The sequence below is a fragment of the Cupressus sempervirens genome, chromosome 2 (genome assembly GCF_028749045.1).
Source record: "Cupressus sempervirens isolate cs-2001-9-10 chromosome 2, ASM2874904v1, whole genome shotgun sequence".
In the NCBI taxonomy this organism is placed as follows: Eukaryota; Viridiplantae; Streptophyta; class Pinopsida; order Cupressales; family Cupressaceae; genus Cupressus; species Cupressus sempervirens.
Window position 1 is genome coordinate 597,683,479 of NC_143119.1, and position 26,956 is coordinate 597,710,434.

General features: G+C 36.8%; 1 protein-coding gene across 1 annotated transcript; it reads right to left on the minus strand.

The window, feature by feature from the left end:
* Positions 1 to 579: 579 nt before the first annotated feature.
* On the minus strand, positions 580 to 24,616 carry LOC149574817 (uncharacterized). Its single transcript, XM_089815969.1, has 3 exons — positions 24,233 to 24,616; positions 23,885 to 24,076; positions 580 to 636 (listed from the first exon to the last, which is right to left on the minus strand). Exons 1-3 carry the CDS (start codon positions 24,614 to 24,616, stop codon positions 580 to 582), a joined length of 633 nt encoding a protein of 210 aa, XP_089672095.1.
* Between the last annotated feature and the right edge of the window lie 2,340 nt (positions 24,617 to 26,956).

Genomic DNA, 26,956 nt, shown 5'->3' on the forward strand with positions numbered 1-26,956 from the left:
GGGGAAAATAATTAAATGCCAAATATTAAATGTGGGGTCAGTGGGTTAGGTAGCACATGGTTTATGTAATACCACTTAGTGGTTTTGTGGGACTTGATACTATATAAGCAACCACAAGGGTAGTTGTTGGTGTGACAAGGAAAAGAGTGAAAAAGGCAAGAGTTGAGTAGGACAAGGCTTGACAAGTTAGCCAAGGGAGCATTTGTGAAGGTTGAAAGCATAGCATGGGATGTGTGGATTCATGCTTGTTCACATAGTTTTCTTGGTTGTGGCTATGGCCATAAAGGCTTCCATGGTTGTATGGAAATGGTATTTTTTGATGAATAATACATGGTGATGGATGCTTTTGGAGGCTGAGTTTTTTTCCCTCAATGAGAGTTTCCCAGGGTATATCTTGTGTCACAATTTTGTGGGTATGTTTTCTATTCTCTTGCATGTTGATTTTAATTCCATGTTTATTTTTCAAATCTTTTTTGGGTTATGTGGAAATAGTTATATTCTTTGTTGCCAAGTTTTTCTTACATTTTCCATCACACTAAGCATCAAACCAGTTAAACAAAAACTTCAAAAAATGCATCCTCACATTGCATTGCTCGTCAAAGCAGAACTATAAAAACTTCTAAAAGATAGTTTCACCTGCACAATTGATTATGCTTAATGAATATCCAATATTTTTCTAGTCTCTAGGCATGATAAATCTATCAAGGTTTGTATTGACTTCCTTGATCTCAACTTGGCATGTCCTTAGGATGATTTTTTGCTTCATAATATTGATATGATAGTGGAAATGATGGCCAGCTATGAGATGTACTCACTTATGGATGGGTTTTTTGGATACAATCAAATAAAAATTATGTTAGAAGACTAGGAGGAAATGGCTTTCACATGTGCATGGGGAAATTTTTGCTAGAATGTAATGTCATTTGGCTTGAAAGATGCTAGAGCAACCAACAACGAGCTGTTACTACAATTTTCCATGACATGATGCATAAGACCATGGATGACTATGTGGATGATACCTTGGTCAAAAGTACTAAATGCAATACTCATCTACAAGATTTGGGACCCATTTTAGATCATATGGAAAAATTTAGTCTTTGGCTCAATCCTAAGAAATGCACATTTGGTGTCACATTAGGAAAGTTGTTGGGATACATCATCTTTGCAAAAGGAATTGAGGTGGATTCAGAGAAGGTACAAGTAATAATGGATATGTCACCACCTCAAAACATTAGTCAAATGAGAGGTTTACAAGGTAGGCTCCAATTTATTCGTAGGTTTATCTCATAATTGGTAGATAGATCACAACCCTTCACAAAGACCTTACATAAGGGTGTGAAATTCAATTGGAGCTAGGATTGTGGACAAAGCTTAACATAGATCAAATAATAACTTGTCAATCTTCCAATCCTGATGCCTCCTATCCATGAGAAGCCTTTTCTTTTATACATTTTAGTTACTAAAACATCTCTAGGAATCTTATTGGCTCAGGAAGACAATGACAACAAAGAAAGAGCTATTTACTACTTGAGTTGCATACTGATCTCTTATGAGAGGAATTATAGCATTATTGAGAAAGTTTTCTTGGCAGATGTCTTTGCTTTGAGACACTGCATGCTTGCCCACACTATGTGGCTCATGGCTAAAATAGATCCACTGAAGTACTTGCTCAGTAAGGTAGCTCTCATAGGAAGATTGACTAAATGGGTTATGATACTTAGTGAGTTTGACATCCAATATGTTGAACACAAAGCTATTAAGGGATAGGAAATTGTAGATCAGCTTGTTGATGCACCTATGCAGAGTCTTCTACCAATAACACTTATTTCCTTGATGAGTCAATCCTAACACTCACACACCAAACATGGGTCATGTTCTTCGATGGGTCCTTCACACAACAAGGATTAGGTGTTGGATTACTCTTCATTACACCTTAAAGATATTCATTGTCCAAAGCATACAATATTTTATTTCCTTGTATAAACAACATTACTAAATATGAGGCTTTGATCAATGGCATGAAAATTGTAGCCGAATGGAGAGTGGATCAGTTAGATATCTTTGGGGACTCTCAACTTGTCATCAATTAGGTTAATGATCTATACCAAACAAAGGATGAAAAACTATTTCTTTACAAGTGCATGGTTGATGATTTGAAGAAGTATTTTGCACACATTACCTTCTGGAAAGTTCTACGAGTAGGTAATAAAGCTACTGATGCCATGACTACTTTAGCCTCCCTGCTATAGATACCTAAAAATGATCTTTGACATGAGTTCTTAGTGGAAGCATTACACTACCCAGCCTACAACACTCCTGATTCTAGGATAATTTGTTCTATTGTAGGACAAGAATCATCCCACTACCATCACATTTATTACTATCTCTGCAATCAAATCATTCTGAAAGGTCTAATCTAGAATGAGAAATGTTACCTAACCCATAATACTTCCCATTATGTCATTATTATTGATGATCTATATAGGAGGGGTCTCAACAAAACACTCCTGAGGTGTTTAGAACTTGAAGAGATCAAACATGCACTAATTGATGTTCATGAGGGCATTTGTGGATCTCACTCAAATGGCCTGACACTAGCTCACAAACTCCTTAGAGCTGGTTACTATTGGCCTAAAATAGATTAAGAAGCTATCAAGTATGCTAGATCCTATAAGTAGTGTCAGCTTCATGGGAATCTAATTCATGCTCCAGCTAGAGAGGTAATTTCCTCTACTACAACATGGCCATTTCAACAATGGGCCTTTGACTTGGTGGGTTAGATCCACCCAACCTCTTCTAATGGCCATAAGTTCATCATCATAGCTATAGATTACTTCATGAAGTGGGTAGAGGTAGTACCTCTCATAGTTTTCAATGGAAAAATTGTAGCTCTTTTTATCACAAATTATATCATCTATAGATATGTCATAGCATCCTCAATCATCACAGATAATAGAGGACAATTCAATAACAAAGACCTTAAGGAACTATGCAAGAAATTCAAAATCACCAACATTGGTCTTCTATTTATTACCCCCAGGGTAATGTCCACGCTAAGGGATCCAATAAGGTGATCCTCAAAATTCTTCATCATATAGTCAACAAATCAGGGAGAGACTAGCACCTCCAGATTAATCTAGCCTTGTGGGCATATAGGACAAGCATTAGAACCCCAATGGGCACAACTCCCTTTGCTTTGTTCTATGGAGAAGATGTTGTGCTTCCAATAGAGGTTGAGATTGCTACCTTGAGAATCTCTATGAAGGGTCTTATAACTAATGATGACTACATGATAACTTGGCTTTAGGAGCTAGTGTTACTAGATGAACATCAACAAGTGGTGTGTGATCATCTGTGAGTATATCAATAATGAATGTCAAGAAGCTACAATAGGAGGGTTAGGCCACGTGACTTCCAGCTAGGTGATCTCATCTTGAGAGAGAATCTTAAGAATCAACAACAAAGAGTCCAAAAGGGGAAGTTTGAACCAAACTAGCTCAATCCCTACATCATTACTACAGTATATGGATCTAGTGCCTATTATCTTTCCACAACCGAAGGAGAAGTGCTCAAGGAACCTGTTAACACTCTCCACCAAACGTGGTATTATAGTTGATTTGATATCAGTATCTCTTTGTACATATCTATATGTCTTGAAAAAATCATAAAAATTAGAAAATGTCTTGGAAAAAATTGTTACCCTAGTGAAAAACTAGCAATAGGCACCTTGGTAACACCAAAAATATTGAAAAATAAAAAAAATACAAAAAAATCAAAAAAGAAGAAAAATACAATTTTTTTTTGAAAAAATAACAAAGTGCCATTGGTGAAAACCTAGAAATAGGCATCATTGTAGTAAAAAAAAGAGAATTTCTACCAAGAAGGTGAAAACCTAGTAAATAGACACCTCTTATTCCCAATGCACCATCTTGTAGTGCATCTTTTGGCTCTCTATATAGTTGCTTTATTGCTTTTCCTACTTTCTACTCATGTATCCATGGATTGAGTCTTGTCAAAGCTTGGGGGTATCCCCCTTTAGTGTCACTTTTTTTGAGATTCTCCTCATAGAATCTCTTTCATGATAATCACCAATCATTCTAGCTATGTTTTCCTATTATCACCAATGTCACTCTTTTTGAGATTCTCCTAATAGAATATCTTTCATGATAGTCACCAATTTTTCTGGCTGAGTCTACCTACTATCACCATGTCACCCTTTTCGAGATTTCCCTCATGGAATGTCTTTCTCAATAGTCACTAATTGTTTTAGTTGTGTCTTCCTACTGTTGCTTAGGTCATGTCTCCAGATCCCTTTATGGAAGATCTCTCTTGCGTTAGTCACCAATCATCCTATCTATGTCTATCTAGTGTCATTCAGTCCTCTTAGGTTCTTCACCTCAAAGATTCCTCTTTGACCACAGTCACCAATCATTCTGACTATGTCTACCTACTATTGTCACCCTACTGAATAGATTTCTTTCAAACATGTTCTGGACACTGATACTTGACATCAATCCTATGACACAAAAATGAACTCAAAATGACATACTTGTTTGGATATGTTGAGCATTTTCTTTTTTTTCTTTGTTTTCACTTTATCATGTTCCCTCGATCAACTTGATGATGTTATTTCTAATTAGAGAAGTAATGATTGGGGGCATGATCTCTTTGCTTTCTATTTGTAGTTTAGTTCTAATTAGTTGACAAATTCTTATAAGAGGGGTGTCCACCATAAGAGCCTCCATCTTGTATTGGATGGCTAGGTGTACCTTGACACCTTTTATATGAATACATCAATAAGATTGGTTCTTCTCCTTGTCTGTTGAAGTGAACTCTTTATGCTATAGTAAATACTGATACTTATCCTGCTAAGTGAATGTATAGGTCACTACATTTATATCTCACACATTTCTATCTCAGGTCATAAATGTAAGGATCATTGTGGACAAAATACTTATACAATACTTAGCATGATATGGATCTCTTGTGTTTTTGGTACGTCTATCATGCAAGCAACATTTTGGTCATCCTAACGTTTATGTTTTGATGCTTATGTTAACTTGTTCCCAATGCACCATCTTGTAGCACATCTTTTGGCTCTTTGTATAGTTGCTTTATTGCTTTTCCTACTTTTTGCTCATGTATCCATGGATTGAGTCTTGTCATAGCTTGGGGGCATCCCCCTTTAGTGTCACTCTTTTTGAGATTCTCCTCATAGAATCTCTTTTGTGATAGTCACTAGTCATTCTACCTATATTTTCCTACTATCACCAGTGTCACTCTTTTTGAGATTCTCCTCATAGAATCTCTTTTGTGACAATCACCAGTCATTCTGGCTATGTCTTCCTATTGTCACTAGTGTCACTCTTTTTGAGATTCTCCTCATAGAAGTTCTTTTGTGATAGTCACCATTTGGTCTGGCCGAGTCTACCTACTGTTGCTAGTGTCACCCTTTTTGATATTCCCTTCATGGAATGTCTTTTGCAATAGTCAATAGTTGTTTCAGTTGTGTTTTCCTACTACTTCTTGTGTCACATCTTCATATCCCTTTATGGAAGATCTCTCTTGCATTAGTCACTAGTCATCCTGGTTGTGTTTGTCTAGTGCTACTTAGTCCTCTTAGGTTCTTCACCTTGAAGATTCCTCTTTGACCTCAGTCACTAGTTGTTCTAACTATGTCTACCTACTATTGTCACCCTACTGAATAGATTTCTTTCAAACATGTTCTAGACACTGATACCTGATATCAATCCTATGACACAAAAATGAACTCAAAATGACATACTTGTTTGGATATGCTGAGCATTTTATTTGTTTTCTTTGTTTTCACTTTATCATATTCCCTCAAGCAACTTGATGATGTCATTTTTTATTAGAGAAGTAATGATTCAAGGCATGATCTCTTTGCTTTCTATCTGCAATTTAGTTCCAATTAGTTGAAAAATTCCTATAAGTGGGGTGTCCACTATAAGAGAATCCATCTCATTTTCGATGGCCAAGTGTCCCTTAACTCTTTTTATATGAATACATCAACAAAATTGGTTCTTCTCCTTGTCTATTGGAGTGAACTCTTCATGCTATAGTAAATACTGATACTCATCTTGCTAAGTGAATGTACAGGTCACTGTGAGTATATCTAGCAAATTTCTATCTCAGGTCATGAATGTAAGGGTCATTATGGATAGAATACTTATGAAATACTTAGCATGAGATGGATCTCTTGTGTGTTTGGTGTGTCTATCATGCAAGCAACATTTTGGTCATCCTAATGTTTATGTTTTGATGATTATGTTAACTTGCTACAATAAAAGGGACAAATGTTCTAGTCATTCTGGCTTCTCATGCCTCAAATTCTTATATTTAATCCTGAAAAACTTACAACATATGTTTTATTCATATTCCCATGATTGCAATGTCAGTGGGAATTATATGACATATGGGATTTTTTGTCCTATGCTCAGTGATGATAAATGGTCAAGGCTTGGTAATCAGGTCTAGGATTGCATTTAACATAGTCTTGTATTGCATACTTTACTTGCATAAACACACTATTCAATTGCAATTTTGTTTCATCCTTCGTGATGAAGGATTGAGGGTCTCTTCAAACATATCCAAATTCTCCATGGCTACACAAGCATTTGGTTCATTGGTTCACACTCCTTGATGGCTTTCAAGAAAAAATATGCAACACTACATGAGATGTAAGTTCATTTTCATATGCATTGCATCCATATACTTGTATCATCTACTCTACATACATTGCATCATATCCCATTAGATTACATATGCATCCATGACACATAACACATGCATATCATAATCATAAATATCTCAAGTGCATCAAAGTAAAGCACATACACTAACAATGATGCATACACAGTGATACTCAACTCAAAATATTGTGTGTGTGTGTATATATATATATATATATATATATATATATAATTTGTCGGTACAAAAAATGGGTGCTACTCGAGCACTCTCGATCAAGATGGTACAAAATGGTGCTAGCACACCAAGGGATACATAGCTAGAATCAAAATCAAGGATCAAAGTAATCAAGAGCTAACTATGACCTGCACCATCACCCCCTACAGCTGGAGGAGGGGGAGGAGGTGGCATATCTGGTCTTACTAGAGGATGTGCACCTCTAGAATCTCAAGCATACTAAGAAAATTGAGGAACCTATTGAACCTCATCAAGTACAACTATAGAGTATGCTAAGAAATAACAAGCTGCTCAAGCTATCTACAATCTAACCTCATCCTCTAGCATCTCTACCCTCCTCTTGGTTGTTTTTTCCTACTCTCATAGTCTTAGGATCTCCTAATCTTGCTTTTCTAATCATGCATCCCTCATTGCTACTACAATCTATAACTCTTTGATCTATTGGGAAGCCTATCGAATCCACTCCCTCTATTGTTGGAACATCTCCTGAGTTCCCATGGCAAGAAACTCCTGCATCTCCTCATCAAGCATATCTAGTGCATGCTTAGTGGGTGCCTACTCCTCCACCCTCAACCTTTATCACCATCTCTACCCTTCTCCACTACCCCCAACCCCTAGGTCTGATCCCATCTACTATGCAAGGATCTCTACTTGTCTCACTCTTTTCCACACCTCTAGTAGTGGGCCCTATGGAACCTATTGCTTAGGAGCCTACTCTAGGGGAGCTTGCTACTATTGTGATGGTGCCTACTGTGGGCTTGGCACTGCTCCCCCCAAGGGATCTTTAAACCATGGGAAGGGGTGACCAATAAGATATGCTTGATATTCTTCTGTCACCCCTGCATCTGCTACCTCTAGATGGCAGTCCCACTATGTCACAACTAGGTTGTGCACATCAATCATCGACCACCCTGCATCTAGCCTTACCAACCATCCCCATGTTAGATCCTTCACAACTTGTGCATAAGTACAAAACTCCTAGGAGATGTCTTGCTACCTCCCATATTGCCTCCATACTTGGCTAATGGTGAACCACTTGATGATCTATGTAGTCTTGCCCACCACTAGCCATGAGCTAAACATCTGGCTAAGCTCCCTGGGAGCATCATCCCACTCCTTGGTCTCTCACCAAGGCTGCCATATGATGAAGACTAGGTCATCAAGACAAGCCCTCCACTACTCTATCTTACCTAGGCCTACCTGGTAATATGTTCTCTATATCTGCAAATGTATGGTTCTATAGGCTGCCAAGCATCCTCAAAAATTATTCGTGTGACTGGAAGGTGCTCCCATGCCCAAACCTATAGAACTATGCATCAATAGCCATACTCTTTCACTTATGGTACACTATCTTGTGCATCTCATAGAACATATGGGTGAGCATGCACTAGCCCCATCCGAATCTCTCTGGTGAATCCAACATCCTCTACAACATGATCCCCCATCCACACTCTAGTCCATGCTACACTCTATCAAGTACCAAGAAGTAGCTAATGAATATGGCCAAAATTGAGGCCAATCTATGTGTCTAACCATATGTATGAACAAGCTTATCCTAGGTGATGGCCCATCCAATTGCTAACTATATCCCAAAAATGGTACACAATGCCTCTATACCTACCTAGGGCACCATGTCATAGATCACTCTTAGCCCATGGAAGGGGATTTGTAGGTTCTTTTATATGTCCTCCAAAGTCATAGTTATCTCTCCCTAAGGAAGGTGGAAGATGTTCATTTATGAATGGAAATGCTCCACTAATGCAGTCAACAAGCCATTATTCACCAGCAACAATGGCTAATTTACATTGTCTAGGAGAAGAAGCTAACCCCAATATCCTCATCCTTCCAAGATTTTTTTGGTTACATAAAGTTAGCCATTTAGAGTTCAAATGTTCATCATGTCAAGCAATAGTTACTAAGGTGTTAACACAAATGATGGGAGTAAAGAAAGTCAATGATCTATAAAATCAACCCAAAGAAAACCAAAGTCTTACAAACATGTCTGATGCTAACAAAAAGATTGAAGAGGAAACCAAAGATCTAAATGTGTCATATAGTGATACTTATTCAGATGGTAGAGGCATGTCTTCTTCTCCAACTAGAATGATCAAAGTACAAAGAAGAAGATTGTACATAAAAGGCTAGGGATAGACTTTGATAGTCATCCATCCCAAACTCAAAGTGGAAGAAATCAAAGAATTGATGGATGAGATTCAAGAAAAACAAGAAAAACATATGCTCCCAGTTTTGAAGAATGACAATGGAAAATTAGTAAGCCCACCCCATGAAAGACTATAGTGAGTACCCAAGAGACAATCTTTCCAAGCTCAAGTAAAGGAAAAATTGAGGAAAAATAAGCATAAGGTTAGAAACCCCAAGGAGAGCCCAATTTGGACACTTAGCTTTGAGAATTCCAAATGCAAATCAAGAGTCGGTGTAGGTATTGAGTTGAATAGTCCAAAAGGTAAGTCCTTCTATGTAGCATATCGATTGCAGTTTAGATGTACTAATAATTTTGCACAATATGAAGCATTGATTTTAGGACTTCTTTTTGCACTCGAGAAAGGAGTTATAGCTCTCATAGTCAAAGGAGATTCTCAGTTGGTTATTCAACAAGTGAAATCATTATATTCCTATAATGATAAGAGATTTCTTACTTATAGGAAAAGGGTATGTTACCTACTAGATGATTTTGAAGCTTTGAACATAAAGTCATTCCAAGAAGGAAAAACACGGTAGCAAATGCTCTTGCTATTTTAGTAAGTGCATTACAACCAATCAAAAGAACAAAATTAAAATGATTTTTAGTAAAATTGGTTTTTGCTCCATCTATTCTTGACAATATCACAAAATTTCATGTTTTTTAGGATTATCAACATATTCTTGAATTTATTATGTGCAGTAGCCGATTTAAAGGACAAGAAATAGATGACATTCTAGATGATGCACCTAACAATGTTGCAACTCAATAAGGGGATGATTGAGTTGGAGCACATTTTTTATCATGATGAATCAAAATTTGATAAAAGAAACACTAAAGAGAAAGGGACTAAGGAATTTGATTCATACAATTTAGGAATGGAAGACGATCCCAAGATGGTAAGAATTGGGAAAGCATGTAGTCCACAAGGAAGAGAAGACATGGTCAAATTATTTATGGAATATAAGGATGGCATTGCCTAGAGCTATGAAGAACTAAAGATGTATGATCCTCAAATTATTAAACATGATATTCCACTCAAACCTAATGCCAAACCATTCCAACAAAGGAAAATACCTATCAATCCCATCCTAGAACCTTTGATAATGAAGGAAGTCAAGAAGTTATTAGATGCTAAGATTATTTTCCCTGTATGTCACTCTACATGGGTGGATAATTTAGTTCTTTTACGAAAGAAGACTGGGGAGATATGACTTTACATGGATTTTTATAACCTAAACTTGACATCTCAAAAGGACAACTACCATTGCCCTCACTAGATGAGGTCTTACAAATTGTGAATGGTTTGAAAAAGATGTCTTTCTTGGATGGATATTTAGGATATAATTAGGAAATGGTAAAAGAAGAAAATAGGCTAAAAATTACCTTTATGACCAAATGGGGAACCTTCACCTATAGGAGAATGTCATTTGGATTGATTAACATAGGGGCTACATTTCAGTGAGCCATGGATGAAGCTTTTAAGGGATTGATTAATAAATGTATAATTATCTATATGGATGACTTGACTATCTTTTCATAGGATTAAACTACTCAAATTGTTGATCTAAGATAGGTATTCAATAGGTGTCATAAATATGACATATCTCTCAATCCAAAGAAATGTTCATTTGGGGTTACTAAGGGAAAGCTTCTAGGCCATGTCATTTCTGAAGCTGGCATCTCCATTGATCCCAATAGAGTCGAATCCATTTTGAAGTTATCACCTCCCAATAGTCAGAAGGAACTCAAGTATTTCTTTGGAAAGATAAATTTTATGCAAAAATTCCTAAGAAGATTCGCAGAGATAGTGTGTCCCCTTAATGATTTACTCAAAAGGGGGGCTAAAATAGAATGGGTTCCTAAGGTCAAGAAATCATTTGAAGATATCAAAGTAGCCATTTCCATAGCTCTAGTATTGGTAAGTCCTAATTATGAGCTTCCCTTTAAGATATATTCCTTTTCTTCAAAACATTCGTGCACCAAGATCCTAACCTAGAAGATGGGGAAGGAAGATGAAAGACCTATTGCTTTTATGAGCTGCCTTCTAAGAAATACCAAGTTGAATTATTCCAATCTCGATAAACAATCTTTTACCTTGATTAAAGTGATAAAGAAGTTATACCATAACATACTATGGAGGAAGGTGTATGCTATTGTACATAATCCAGCAATAAAGACATTATTGATGCAAAATGAACTTGGTGAAAGATGAGGTAAATGGATGGCAATATTGCAAGAATTTTATCTAGAGATAAAACCCATGAGATTAGTTAGGGGTCAGGGATTATCAAGAATGATAGTTGATAACTAGATTGGAAACAAAAAGAAATTTAAGTTAAAAAATTAAATAGATATAGAGGATCAAAATAAATTGATAGTATCTCAAGTTGACATTGGCCAAGGAGTAGTGATAGATGTCTGGTACTAGGATATTGTTTACTATCTTCTATAGAACCAATTCCCTAGTTGGATGAATAGTTCACAACATAGAGTACTTAAAATGAAGTGTGAATCCTATATGCTACATGATAACAAGTTGTACAAAAGGAACTATGAATGGATCTACCTAAAATGCTTAGGACATGAGGAAGCAAAAGAAGTCCTAGAACAATTTCATGACAAGTATGGTAGAGGACATGGTTTAGCAGAAGCGATTGCTCATATGATTTTAAGATCGGGTTATTTTTGGCCCATGATATTAAAGGACACTTTTGAATACATGGATTCTTGTCATATTTGTCAAACTAGTGCCAACAAAGAAAGACACCTGATAATGCCATTACACCCAATGTACAAGGTGCACCCCATCGCAAAGTGTGGGCTGGATTTTATTGATCTAGTCAATCCACCATCATCTACTAGACACACCTACATTCTCATAGCTACTAATTATTGTACAAGATAGATAGAAGCATAAACTTTTAAAAATTGCACTGCTATGGTGGTAACAAACTTCTTGGAGGAACACATTATTACTAGATTTGGGATGCCATTTTCTTTAGTGTGCGATAACATATCAAATTTTGCATCATTATTCCTGACACAAAGGGGAATTTGAAAATTAGGTTCTTATCAAGTTCTCATCAAATTATTATCCATAAGGAAATGGTGTAGTAGAATCTACAAACAAGAACTTGATTTCAGTAATAAGATGGTTATTAAAGGAGAATCCTAAAGATTGACATATGCAACTCAAATATGCTCTATGGATAGATTGTGTAAGGGTCAAGAATGCTTTGGGGACTTTGCGATATTTTCTTGTCTAAGGAAAAGAACTAGTATTCCTACTCAACCTCAAGATTCCTATTTTGAGATTCATGAGTGGGTATGTTGAAGATATTGACAAAGTACAAATCAAATTGATGAATCTTTTAAAGATGGACGAGAGACAAATAGTTACATTAGAGCACATGGTTAAACATCAAAAAATTTTCAAGAGATGGTTCGATAAGAGGGCCATTACAAAATCCTTTAGCATTTCTAACCTTGTTTTTCTTTGGGATAAGGTGAGAGAAAACCTGGGTAGCTACACCAAGTTCCAACATTTGTAGATTGGTCCTTATCAAATTGTGGAAATCTTCAAAGAAAATACTTTTAGGCTCAATTCCTTACATGGGGAATTACTTATGTTCCCAATCAATGGGAAATTTATAAAAAATTATTTTTAACCCTAAATAACAACACACCAAAAAAAGAAGAAAAAAAGATAGTTTTTATTTCTACAAGTGTGTTTTCTTTTAGTTGTGTGTTGGCTTTCAGTCTCATGTTTCCTTTCAAAGTTGTGTTAGTCTAGGGGGTAAGGTGCACTTGAGATTTTATCCTGATATACCTTACTAACTGCTCTTTTTGTTCCAATTTTAGGAAGAGGTATTTCTTTGTCAAAACATTTGGATGACGGTGTGTCTTATACCAACTGAGGAACAGATGTTACTTGCAGAAATATGAGGATTTTCAATCTTGAGTTCAGGATTCTAGACCAAGAAGTTCTCAACACTTTACAAATTTAAAGATTGATTGTCTCAAGTGTTGTCAAATCAAGGTTGAAAGTAGCAAGGAATGATCCAAACCCCTATTTCTTCAAATAGAGGGGTCTTCTCGAAGGATTGCTAAGATTATTTTTTGGTGTGAGAATTTCTAAAAAGTTATAAAAGAGGAATACAAGGGATGTTCACAAAGGACCAAATCCAAGAAATGACACTGAAGTCCTAGCTACACAATATAAGGGTAGTTAGGATATAGAAGAAAATAAAACAAAAAAAGGAAAAGAAAAGAAAATAAAATAAAGGAAAGAATGGTGTTAAGACTGAAGGATTTTAAAAGATCTAAAAGAGGTAATCTGATAAATGGATACAAATGAAAATATCTCTTCATCGAAGAATCAAATGGTGACTTTATGAACTACATGGAGAAATCACCCAAGGGATTACCAAGGAATTTAAAAGAAAAGTGACATCCCGCTAAGAGCCCTCGAACTAATTCTGTCATCTGGTTAATTAAAGGATCAACAAATGACCTTCACAAAGATTCTCGATGCATGTGCCAAGAAGCGTGCAAGATTATTTCTGAGTTGTTAGAAGATTTTGATAGACTGCATCCTAAGATATCAAAGGGAATGAATACATGAAGCACACACTAAGCTTGAATGTTTTGGATCCTAAATTTTTGACTGTGAACTCATTCAAAATTTTCTTGGAATGTTCAAGATTCAGTTGGTGTTCCACACACATTGAAAGAATGTTTGCTGATGAAGAAATGCCTTTATCATTTCTTCCTTTTTTTGGGGCTATTTTTTGTAGTTCTACAACACATGCCCCATTTCCTATCAAGAAATGGGGACCCCCTACTATATTTTTTTGGGCTTTTAGAATCTTAATCTAGGGTTCAAGCAATTTTGGGATTTCTCCTTAGTTCCTAAGGTCATGAACAAGGCTTGTCAAAAAAGTAGGAAGGTCAAAAATTTGAGAGAATTTAAGAAAAAGGGCTAAAAAATAAAAAGTTTGGGCACACTAGGAGCACCATATGAGGTGTGCTAGTGTGCCTGAAATGCAAAGAGGGCCCAAAGTTACATAGTAGCATAGTTTTGTGCTATGCTACCCCACCAAAGTTTTCAAAATTCTATTTAAGGGGGAGAACCCTCCCTTCTTACCTTTTTTTCCTCAATTTTCTTCGCATTGGTGATCTCTCTACAAGAGCACACCTTCTTCACCTGCACTTTCAAACCTAACTAGGTGTACCATGCTCAACCATCACCTTCTTCACTTGTACTTTTACATCCTACACATATGATGAAAAATAACCAAGTTAGATTGGTGTGCACTAGTGCACCTAATTTGGTGCACTAGTGTGCACCAAATCTATGCAAAAAACTCCCCCTCAAGACATAAGTGAAACACACTAAAGCCAAGGGCTAAGTGCACACTGGTGCACCTAACTTGGTGCACTAGTGCACAACTAGCCCCCAAGATAAACACAAGTATAAGTAATTTCAAAAAGAAAAATATAGGTGCACACTAGTGCATCTAATGAGGTGTGCTAGTAAGCACCTTACATTTCAATTTTGTTTTCATAATATACACATCTACCACACCTATTAGGTGTGCTAGGTGCACCATTTTTCTTATAAAGAGGATAATGGGAAGGTTTTTTCATACTTTCTTTACATCTAACTTTCACAATTTTCCTTGGATAGGACTAAGAGTTATTGTAATCTTTTCTTTCTTAATTTTGAACTAATGGGTGTTCCTTTATGCAAATATTATTGCATCATCATCAGCTTTGGGTGATAAAATGACACTAAAACTAGTTGTCTTCAAGTTCTAAGGCATTCCTCCAATGAAATCAAGGTTTCATGATGACTAATAAAAAATCAAGGATACAGAATTAGGACACATAGATTTCAGAGAATTCTTGAAGATATTTAACAAACCCATTGAGAGATCTACTATGGTTTCCACTTTGATTTGTTCAGGTTTAGTGAATGCAACATCTCACCTAGTGTCAATGTAATCTTTAGAGTCATTATGAAACTTGCACAACATTTTATCCCTAAAGAGAGGGTTGTTAAGAGTGTTATAGGAGAGCTCATTCTTGATATATGACCTAAGAACATTGAAAAAGTATTCCATCTCCCAAGAGTAGATCAATTTTGTCAAGTTAACCTATGAAGAAATAGAGAGATGGTATAGAGATCACTTAGAAGAGGATTTTGAGACTATCTAATCCTCTTATCTTATAGAGAAGACTCCTCTAGGGAGGAAAACTAATAAAGTGGACATGATAAGGGGATATATGAAGGATGATATCGGGTACTTAATCATACTTTTGAGTAGAGTAATGGGTCTGCCAGAAATTGGACACCTAAATATCTTCATGGTACATTTTATCAAGACTATTGAGATGGAAAAGATGCCACTTGAAAGGGCTAGTACTTTGATTGAAAATTTGTGTGAACAATTGGAGGTAGTAAAGGACAAAAGGAATTTCTACATGACATCCTACCTAGTGTACTTATTAGCCATGAGGGTGATGGACTACCTAGGGCTATGGAAAAGAGGCAACATGTAGGATCCTAATGCTTGGCCATATATTTTCTATCCACAATTGGTGAAGAAGAGACTCTCAAGGAAATGCAAGGAATACAAAATTGTTAATGATGCTTTCATATTCACCATAATCAGATTCATAAAAGGAGATTATGTGAAGAGGTTCTTAGAGGATGTAGTGGCATAAATAAAAACAATCAGACCATATTACATTCATTTCAAAACATTTACATATCTATGGGTAGTTGGTACCACTATCAATCCAAAGAAACTCCTGAGATATCCTAGTGACAGACTTATTCTTTTGGAGATTTCTCAACAACTTGATTCTACATATGACAGAGTTAGGAAAGAATGTAAAACTTTTTGTACTTGGCCTTTGATGATAGGACCTTTTCAAGTAAAGAGGAAGGATGGTATTTCTTCTTTTGAGTGTGAATTGTTAGATTGTGGTGACTAATTAGGAAAGTACTATACATACTTCAAGAATTGCTAGATTGTGGTGACTAATATTTTGGGCGCTATTTTATTAGGATTTGGGCCAACATGTAATTATTAATTATAACCATAAAGTGGTAAAAATACTTGTATAAAAGATCTTAGGGTTAGGGATTGTTTCATAGTTGTGATGTGAAATTGGTTCTTGCGGCAGTATTGAGTTGTAAGAGATTACGGATTGTAATCAGGTTATAATCACTAGATCATAATAATATTGGACTTGCTCTTTGGTGGACATAGCCTAGGGATTGGGTGAACCACATTAAATCTTGGTGTCTTGTGTTCTTTTTTGTGTTATCTACTATTTTTTGTTATCGGTTATATTTGCATTTAATTGTTATTTTTGTTTGTGGTTTAATCCTAATAAGTTGTATGAGAGCGATTTTTTTTTTCAATTATCCTCTATAGGAAAGTCTCATGGTTGAGTGGGAGTTATGGTAGACAAGGGTAAGCTAAGGGTTGACAGGCTTAATGGTCAGAACTTTCAGTTATGGAAGATGCAAAAGGAAGACAATCTTTATCAGAAGGATTTATGGAAGCCATTGGAAGGAAAAACCAAGAATCAAGGATCTATTGCAAATGATGAATGGGATATTTTAGATAAAAAGGCACTTGGAAGTATTCAATTACGTGTGGAATCATTGGTGGAATTTAATATTACAAAAGCAAAGACAATAGAAGAGTTGATGAAAACCCTAGCGACAATGTATAAAAAGCCCTGCGCTTCAAACAAGGTATTTCTCAGGAAGCATTTATTTATTATGAAAATGGTAGAAGGTAGATCTATTATAGATCATTTAAATGAGGTTAATACTATTATTAGTTAGTTATCTTTTGTGGGTATCAATTTTGAAGAAGAAATTAAGGATCTCTTGATTTTGTGTTCTTTTCCTGAAAGCTAGAATGGCTTGGTAATGGTTGTGAGTAATTCTATTCCTAGATATAGTACCCTAAAATATGATGATGTGATTAGTGTTATTTTGAGTGAGGAAAGTCTTAGGAAATCCTTAGGTGGATCTACATCAAGAAGTGTTTTGAATGCAAAAAGTAGGGTAGAACGATTGAGAGAGGAAGTAATTCTAGAAATTGTAAGAAATCAAGATGAAAGTCAAAGGGGAGGAGGTATCAATTAAGAGGACCAAATGACTACCAGTATTGTGGGAAACTAGATCATAAAAGGAAAGATTGTTGGAATTGAAAGACAAATGAAGGAGATAAACTAGATGGAGACAAAGAGGCAACTGTGGTAAGTAACCAATCTGAAGAGGATGCTTTGCTTCTATCTTTAGAAAGTGTTGATGATTCATGGGTTTTAGATTCTAGTGCTTCATCTCATGCTACATCTCATAGAGGTTATTTCATTGATTATTTCCAAGGGGATTTTGGACTTGTTTATTTGGAGGATAATGAACTATATCAAATTGTTGGAAAAGGAAAAATTAAGATTAAGTTGAAAAATGGGAATCATTGGCCACTACATGAGGTAAGACATGTTCCATGGCTGAGTAGGAATTTAATTTCAGTAGGAAAACTCATTGATGAGGGTTGTGTAGATACTTTTAATGATAAAAAATGGAAGGTTTCAAAAGGTTCTCTTGTAGCAGCAAAAGGTGTGGAAGTAGGTGCCTTATGTCTTTTTACAGGTCATATTATTCGTTCTACTTCAATTGTTTCAGAGAAAAAACAATGTTTAGGAATAGTTGTTGTAGTTGAGTAGGAAGAACAAATAGCTGCTATAAATTTTGATATAGTGTTTTGGCACAACAAATTTGGGCACATGAGTGAGAAAGGTATGAAAGTACTTCATTCAAAGAAATTTTTGCTAGGTTTGAAATGTATTAATATGGATTTTTTTGAAAGTTGTGTGTATGGAAAAAAAAAGAGAGTGAGTTTCATAAAGATTGGGAAGGAAAATAAAAATGAGAAATTAGAGCTTGTGCATATAGATGTATGGGGACTAGCTCAAGTATCTTCCCTTGGTGGCTTTCATTATCATGTTACATTTATTGATGAAACAACTAGAAAATTATGGATTTATTTCCTTAGATAGAAATTTGATGTATTTCAAACTTTTAAGAAATGGAAATGCTTGGTTGAAAATAAGACTAGTAAGAAATTAAAATGGATCAGATCTGATAATGGTGGTGAGTATTGCAGTCATGAATTTGAAGATTATTGCTCCATTAATGGTATTTGTAGATAGAAAACTATTCCAAGGACTCCACAAAAAAATGGAGTGGCTAAACACATAAACAAGACTATAATGGAGCACACAAGGATCATGAGGTTACATGTTGAGTTGTCCTTACACATGTGGGCAGAGGCTATCAATACTACTATATATTTCATTAATAGAGGTCCCTCTACTCCTTTGGGTTGTGGTATTCTAGAGGAAGCATGGTGAACTGCCTCACAATAGGTGTTCCATAGTCATGCGCTAGGCCTGGCTTAGGAATAAGCTATTCAAGCTAAGGACTACTTTTCCCCTACCATGAGGTGCATTTAGATTGTCAACCTAGGGACGTATACTTGAAATGGTCAGCATAGTATGTGCACTAGGTACCTTGATGAGTCATTATGCTTGTGCTACATGAAAGTAAAAATGCAAAGGAAGGAAACTACACTACTATTTTAGAAAGGAAACTACTGAATCTATGAATTTTGAAAACACAATGACAAGATAAAAGAGATTCCATCTTGACTCATCCATTAGACTATTCTCATAGATGCTGTAGGAATGTTCATGAAGTGTGATGCTACAGGAAGGGATTAACTAGCTATGTCTTATTTAAAATACTGCTAATGCTTAGTAAAATGAATCTATTCTATTCTAATCTAATCCACCTTCCAAGTGGGCCCCCTTGGTTGGCTTCTCCAATCTACCAACATAGAATAGAGACTAAAGAGAACTAATTCATTTTATTAATTAGTCATTACATAATTCAGAATTGTAAAACACAACTGCAACAAATTGTGAATCAGTTTTTTCTTCTTACTCGATAAAACTTATCAAAACCAAAAACTAAAAACTAAAAACTTCACACACAGGAGTCGATCTCGACATATATATGGAATCTACTCTTTATTACATAACAAAAAAGTAACTATCCTAAGTTAAGTCTGTAGGAGAGAATATAGGAGAACAACTGAAAGCGGAAAGGAAGGATAACAGAATTGAGGAGGGAGCAATGAAGTCACGGCATCCACTTGTTACAATGTAAATGTAGAGAAGGTAATGGCTCGTAAAAACTCCTCCTTATTCACTGCCATGTTTCCTAGAGTGGTTATAACTTCCTTTTCATGGTTGTTCCTTGATGCTCGTTTCTCCTTGAATGTTGTCAACAACCAACTTCTAGATTCTTCTGCTCATCCTTTAATCCTTATCATCAGGTTAGTTATGATATAAAACATTTTTGCAAATAAACATCCATCAAACTAAATTCAAGTATAAGAACACACATTTGGATATTTATATGAAATACTGCATATTAGATATAATTTAGGCAAAGGATGACATAGTTTTTCTACCCCATAAATCATCAAAGGTTTATCAAACATAAGCTTATAAGTGTTAAAACAAGGATGAATAGAGTATCATAAAGTATCTTAAACATAACAAAATAAAGGCATTTTTTAGACTCATCATCTGCCCCCTGCTAAACTAATGCTTGTCCTCAAGCATTACACTTCTTTGTCAAAGATCTGAGCTCCCCAACTTCAGTCTTTCCCTTTCTGCTACTCTTGAAGGTGTAATAGAATTCTCTGGTCCTTTCCCATACTTCTTGCCTGTGGTCTTCCTGAAACTTATCAAGTTTTTCAACATCAATATCATACAGGGGCCATAAAAGCTTTGGAGGTTGCATGGTTAAAGGACACCATAGCTCTGGCCTTAGTTTCTTTCCTAGTTCTAAATATTTTGGAACTCTATATAATGCTGCTTCCAAATTAATAGGACTTTGTGGCTCTGATTTCTTGAGAGAATTAGGTAACTGTGCCCATCTACCTCTTACTCTAGTCATAGCTCTTTGGAATGCAAAGTAGGGAAAGTTTTCATATTCGGCATATACTTTGGCTCTAGCAACAAATACCTTCTTTCTAATGTCTGGATTACTCTTCCCATAGGTTAATGTGAACTAGTCTCGAAGCATTTCTTCTGGTTTTTTACTTTCGACCCTTAAGGGTAAAGGTTTTGTTCTCTCCTCATCTTTGTAATTAACCAGTTGTCTTTCATAATTCACCTCATTAGACATCCATGACATTAAAGCTTTCAGATGCACATCTCCTATATAGAGAAAAGGATTCCATTCAATTTCTGCAGGAATGACCAAATTATGAATATACAACTCACACAATAGATTTTTTTGTCATGGTGGTAAGGTTTGATATAGCCCATAAAACTCTTGTGCGGTTTTGAATTATGCATTTACATTTTTTAGGGTTAACATTAACTGAAACAAAAGATATTGTTCTTCCAAATAAAAAGCATATACTCGAGGAGGTGGTCTGCAAGCAAGAGCTTGATCATCTAATTTAAGTGCATTTACCATGCACTATTTTTGTCTTTCTAGCTATTCTTTCAATTGTTCAATCTCCTCATTTTGTGATGTTATGATCTTGCTCATTCTTTTCATCTCCTCTTTCCATAGTGTCTCAGCAAATAAATGCTGTCCATATAATTGGAAAAGAAGTTTTTGCAAGGTGATGGCACTATTATCCTTTTCATAATCCTTTTTCTTTTTTCGTTCCCGCCATAGATGTTCTGCCAAACTATTGATCCATGTTGAGTTATAGGAGACTAAGGTAGTATTCGAATCATGAATTTCAAGAACTACTTCATTCTCATGGCTTGAAACACCTAGTAAATCCATTAAGGTTTCATTAATTTCTTGCTCACATGCTACAGGAGGACTACCAGAAGCTTCTGTCATCCCAGTGTGAAGGGGAGAATGGTCAGAAATTATTTTCACAAGAGACTCTAGAGTAGGTGCTTGTAGTGCACCAATATTACAGTCAAAGGAACCAACAAATATAAATATATTTTTCTTTTTCAATGAAAGCATTTTTATTTTATTTTATTTGTTATATTTATTTTCCTTGATCTACAATATTGATGTACATTCTTACAATACATTTTAACTAACTTCACTGACCACTTTAGTTCCTTCCAACCAGAACATTATTTGAAATTCTAACAAAATGTCTTTATAACCAAATGTATCAATTTCAAATGGAGACACACATTTTCTCTTAGAATCATTTTAGAAACAAAAGCATAACAACTTTACTCATTTCTATATACTATAGGATAGTGCATGATATATAAATTTCTTTAATCACTGAAAGTAGCAACATATCAACAAGTACAGTCCACTTATACAGTCCACTTATACAATTTTTTAGCTTACAAGCTGTCATAAAACACAAGATTGGGAGTTACCCAAGGGTGACTCTCCCTAATACAATAAGAATTCACTTGGAAGTATGTTTTTGTTGCACATGAAAATAAGACAACATCCTTCTTCTCTTCAAGTCTTCAATCCATAGATCACAACCTGCAGTACAACACACACAAACAAGCCCATGGTACTCTCCTCCCAACCATAGGCCTTTTAAAGGCCACCCTCGAGCAGGGAGAACCTTGACTAGGTGGACATACATTACTAACAACCATTTACCACACAATGCTCACATTACAAAACTGTTCACACATTTTACAGTTGACAAATAAACCACAAAAATTCCCAACCAAGGTAGACCACTTAGGATCACATGTAGATCCATCTCAAGGGGTAAGGGTGGAAAATGAATGTTGGGGAGACTCCACCTACAACTATGCCTTCATTAGGCTATACATTTTATACACATGCCTTCACAAGGCAACCCAATACCACATACATGCCCTCACATGGCATCTTTACAATACTTATAACTCCAGCAAGGTGGCATATGGGGCCCATAACACCCATATGGCATCCCTCTCCTACTCTAGGAGAGACTCTCACCCAACACATTCCCTATGCACCCCTTACCCTCACAAGGCTCTCTTTCCCTCCCAAGAGATGAGACTCACCTTGTCACACCCAAAATAGAAAACTGCAACAAGAACATATGAATTCACAACACAAAGTAAATCACAATACACACATACACCAAAACTGAAACATGATCCCTCAACCTTACACAACACAACATTACAACACACCATATTACAACTACATTACAGAAAAATCACATGCATAACACAATAAAAATAAACTACTTGACAACAAGCTTTCATAGCAAGGGTACATAAGGTTACCAACCTGGTTTCCAAGCAAATTTGAGCTCCCTCTCTTTTTACCAGCAATCCTCCTCCTAAGCTATCTTCTTCCCCTTGTTTTTCCCTTTTTTCCAAAATTTTACCCCACTTAGATTCTTTTTCCAAAAATTCTCCCCCCAAGAACTCTCCAACCAACTCTCTCTCAAGAATGTTTTCTTTTGATGCTTAAGTTTACAAATTCGGCCAACTTGGGAATCCACAATTTTTGGGTGCTCTTTTCAATGCCTAGGGAAGCTTATAATACTTAAAAATGCCCCTACCCCCTAGGTATATCATATGGGCTTTAAAATAAGACCTCAAACTACCCCTAGGGATGGTGTAAACCTCCTAGAAATTCACAAAAGGTGTACATTCGACCTAGCATGGAAAGAATCCCTCTTGGACCCATAAATACACCTAGGGAAAAGAAATCCTACCAAACCACTCCTTGGTTCACTCAACCACCTACCATCCCACTAAGCATGCTACAAAGGAGAACATGTGTCAAGTGGCACCACAATACACACAACACACTTGGCAAGCCATCAAGAAAAACAAATTTACTTTTATAGAATCACAATAATACACACAAATTGGTTTTACAAATAAAATACAAGGGTAAAAAGGTTATACCCTCCTTAGGGTTAACCTTGGTTTTTCCAAACACCTAGCAAGGTTCTCCATAAATCCATGGGCTTCTTTCCTGCACACTTATTGCAAATATCAGTAGTCCAAGAATAAGGTGATAAAATGATAATGTAAATATAAATCACATAGATTCTATCATCAATAAATAACATAACTAATATGAAATATGTATTTCCATTCATATCACATTACACACTTCACATTTGTAGCAATTCTCTAATCTAGATAGTAAAACATTATGATCATTTATTCTTACAGAAAATTATGGAATTAATCTACCTTAAGCAATGCATCAAATATAATATAAGTATACAATTCTAGTTTATTCAAATGATACATGAATTCTTAATGTTACTCTAAATATGCTAAGACATGATAATCTAGCACCATATGGAGACCATAATTCAAAAATCAAACATTCACTTGAGTATAACATAAGCTTTAATCATGACATATGGATCATCAAGAAGGTAAGTAAGCATATCTGAATAACATCATAAAAACTACTTAGAATATTAGTGTCCTAGTAACATCATAAGGAATCATCATATAGCCTAATGATATAGGTATCAATGTCCCAATAACATAACATGAAATCAAATAGTCTAAGGATCAAAATGTCAATGTCCATAGTGGGTAATAATGTGTCATCTAGAGTCTAACTATCAAAGTCCAAAAGAAACAAAATGTCAATAGTGCTATGATGGTCGGGGCGGGACATGACATCCTCCCCCTCTAGGCATGAACTTCCTCTTGGAGTTCATCAAATAGATAGGGGTAGTCACGTCTCATCTGCATCGTGTCCTCCCATGCGGCTGTGACCTCATCATAGCAATCCCATTGGACCTTAACCTGGTCCACTTCTCTGCCTTGAAGTTGAAGGGTCCTGTGGGCCAATATGCGAATGGGCTCTAGGGACAGCTGGCCATCTGGTGCTACCTGCATAAAACCCCAATCTATAACATGAGATGCATCATAAATATACTTCCTCAAGGAAGAGACATGAAAAACATCGTGGATGCGTGATAGGCTAGGTGGCAAGGCTAAGTGATAGGCAACTGGTCCTATCCTCTCCAAAATCTCAAATGGCCCAACAAATCGAGGAGCAAGCTTAGAGCCCTTTCCAAAATGGATTGGACTCTTGTGCAGACGCACTCTCAGAAATACTCTATCTCCCACCATAAAGGCTCGATCTGTCATATGGGAATTAGCATACTTCTTCTGTCGGTCTTGAGCTTCCTTGAGATGTTGCCTAAACAACAAGACTTGCTGCTCCATCTCCTTGACAATCTGTGGTCCAACTGTTACCCTGTCCTCAATCCTATCCCAACTTAATGGTGTCTTGCAAGGTCTGCCATATAGGGCCTGATAAGGTGGCATGCCCAAAGAAGAATGGTGCCCATTATTATAGGCAAACTCTACTAGATGCAAATACTCCTCCCATTTAACTTGATTATCCATCACATACATGCGCAACATGTCCTCTAATACCTGGTTAACTCTCTCAGTCTGCCCATCTGTCTAAGGGTGGTATGTTGTGCTCAAGTTAAGCTTAGTCCCTAGGGCTCCCTGTAACTCTCTCCAAAAGGAGGAGGTAAATATAGAGTCTTTATCAAAAATAATCTTGCGAGGAATGCCATGGAGTCTCACAATGTCTCGCATGAATACTTGTGCTACTGTAGGAGCAGTGAAAGTGGTACGTATAGGTGAGAAGTGGGCCACCTTGGTCAATGTGTCAACTGTCACCATGATGGCATCATGACGATGAGAAGACATAGGAAGACCCACAACAAAATCTATAGAAATAACATCCCACTTCCACTCTGGAATCTCATGAGGATAAAGTAACCCACCAGGATGTCCATGTTCTACCTTAACTCTCTAGCACTCTAGGCATCTAGCAACTATCCCTGCAATATGCATCCTCATGCCGGGCCAATGAAAGAGTCGTCTCAAGTCTGCATGCAACTTCCTAACCCCTGGATGTGCTGCATAAGGTGCCCTATGAGCCTCAAGAACAATAAAATCATGCAATCCTCCAGTAGAAGGTACATAAATGCACCCTCGGTGATGTAGAAGTCCATCAGACTCTAACACATAGTTGGAGAACCTCCCCTGAAGAGGCCTCTGAGATCTAATCATCTGACACACATCCCTATAAAAATCATCCTTTGGTAAGTGTTGCATTATTCTCCCCCTCAAATCTGTGCTGGTGACCATGGATGACAACTTATGGCATCTCTGACTTAAGGCATCTGCAACCACATTCTCCTTCCCCTTGATGTAGTGTACATCAAAGTCATACTCACATAAAAACTCCATTCATAAGGCTCATGAATACAGATGGGGCATTAGTGAGACTGAAAGGAACCACTGTAAACTCATAATGCCCATATCTCGTGCGAAAGGCAGTCTTATGGATGTCACTCTCCACAATCCTCAACTAGTGATATCCTGACTTCAGATCAATCTTTGAAAACACTCAAGCACCTTGAAGCTGGTCAAATAAGTCATCAATTCTAGGAAGTGGATAATGGTTCTTAATGGTTAGCTTGTTAAGCTGGCGGTAGTCTATGCACAACCTCAAGGATCCATCATTCTTCTTAACAAAGACAACTGGTTCTCCCCATGGTGAGACACTAGGACGAATGTGCCCCTTCTCCAAGAGTTCTTCTAGCTGAATCTTGAGCTCATTGAGCTCATTAGTAGTCATCCTATATGGAGCTCTAGATACTGGTTGGGCCCCTGGAACCAAATCAATATGGAAGTCCACTGTTCTGGGTGGAGGCATACCCGATAATTTAGAAGGAAATACATCTCTAAACTCTTGTAACACTGGGTAATCCTCGAGACATGGCTCATTCTCCTCTCCCTCAAGATCATTAATGGTAATAGCATATAACTGACACCCTTTTCTCATACATCGCTTAAGTTTCATAGCGGAGATCATGCGGAGGGACACAGGTCTCTGAACACCTGAAATCACTATAGGTGTACCATGATCATCATTACAATCCACCTCCTTCTTCCTACAATCCACCTTGGCATGGTGAGCACATAGCCAATCCATACCAAGGACTACATCATATGATCCTAAGGGGTTGATACGTAGATCTGCACAAGTAGTGATATCCCCAATTTGAATAGGGCAATTCCTGACCATGGATCTAACCAATACCTTAGCACCTGAGGCTAACTCTACATCCCAGCTAACATCTTGCTTAACTGCCACCAGCCTACAATGCTCCACAACTAAGGGTGATACAAAAGAATCAGTAGCTCCTGGATCAAACAATATAGATATACTACTACCACCAATAATACCTGTAGCCTCTATCACGGTAGCCTGATGCTCAGCCTGTCTGTCATCTATTGCTGCAAATACCCTATGAGAACGTCCCATGTCACCCACTGTTGGTTCAGATGCAGCTACCCTCTGTCTATGTGGACAATCCCTAGCAATGTGACCCATGCCACCACAAGAATAACAAGGTTTGTAGGTCTGAGTCTGTAATCTTGTAGATCGGGGCTGCTGGTGTCCCCCTGTCTGAGTAGATCCACTAAAACCACCTCTAGTGGGCTGCTGAGTCTGTGCTGGAGGTGTATGAGAAGTTTGTGATCTATGATCCTGACGAGAACCCTGTGCCTGCCTCTACTTGGGCTTAGTGCCCTGGTATCCCTGTGGAGGCTTCTGCCTCTGATCCTGCTATGATTGGGGGCCTCTAAAAGATCTTGAAGAGTGTCGCTGATTTCCCTTCCATTGTGACCTAGGTGGAAAGGGGGTAGTACCCCGACGCTAAGATCTATCATGAGTATCCT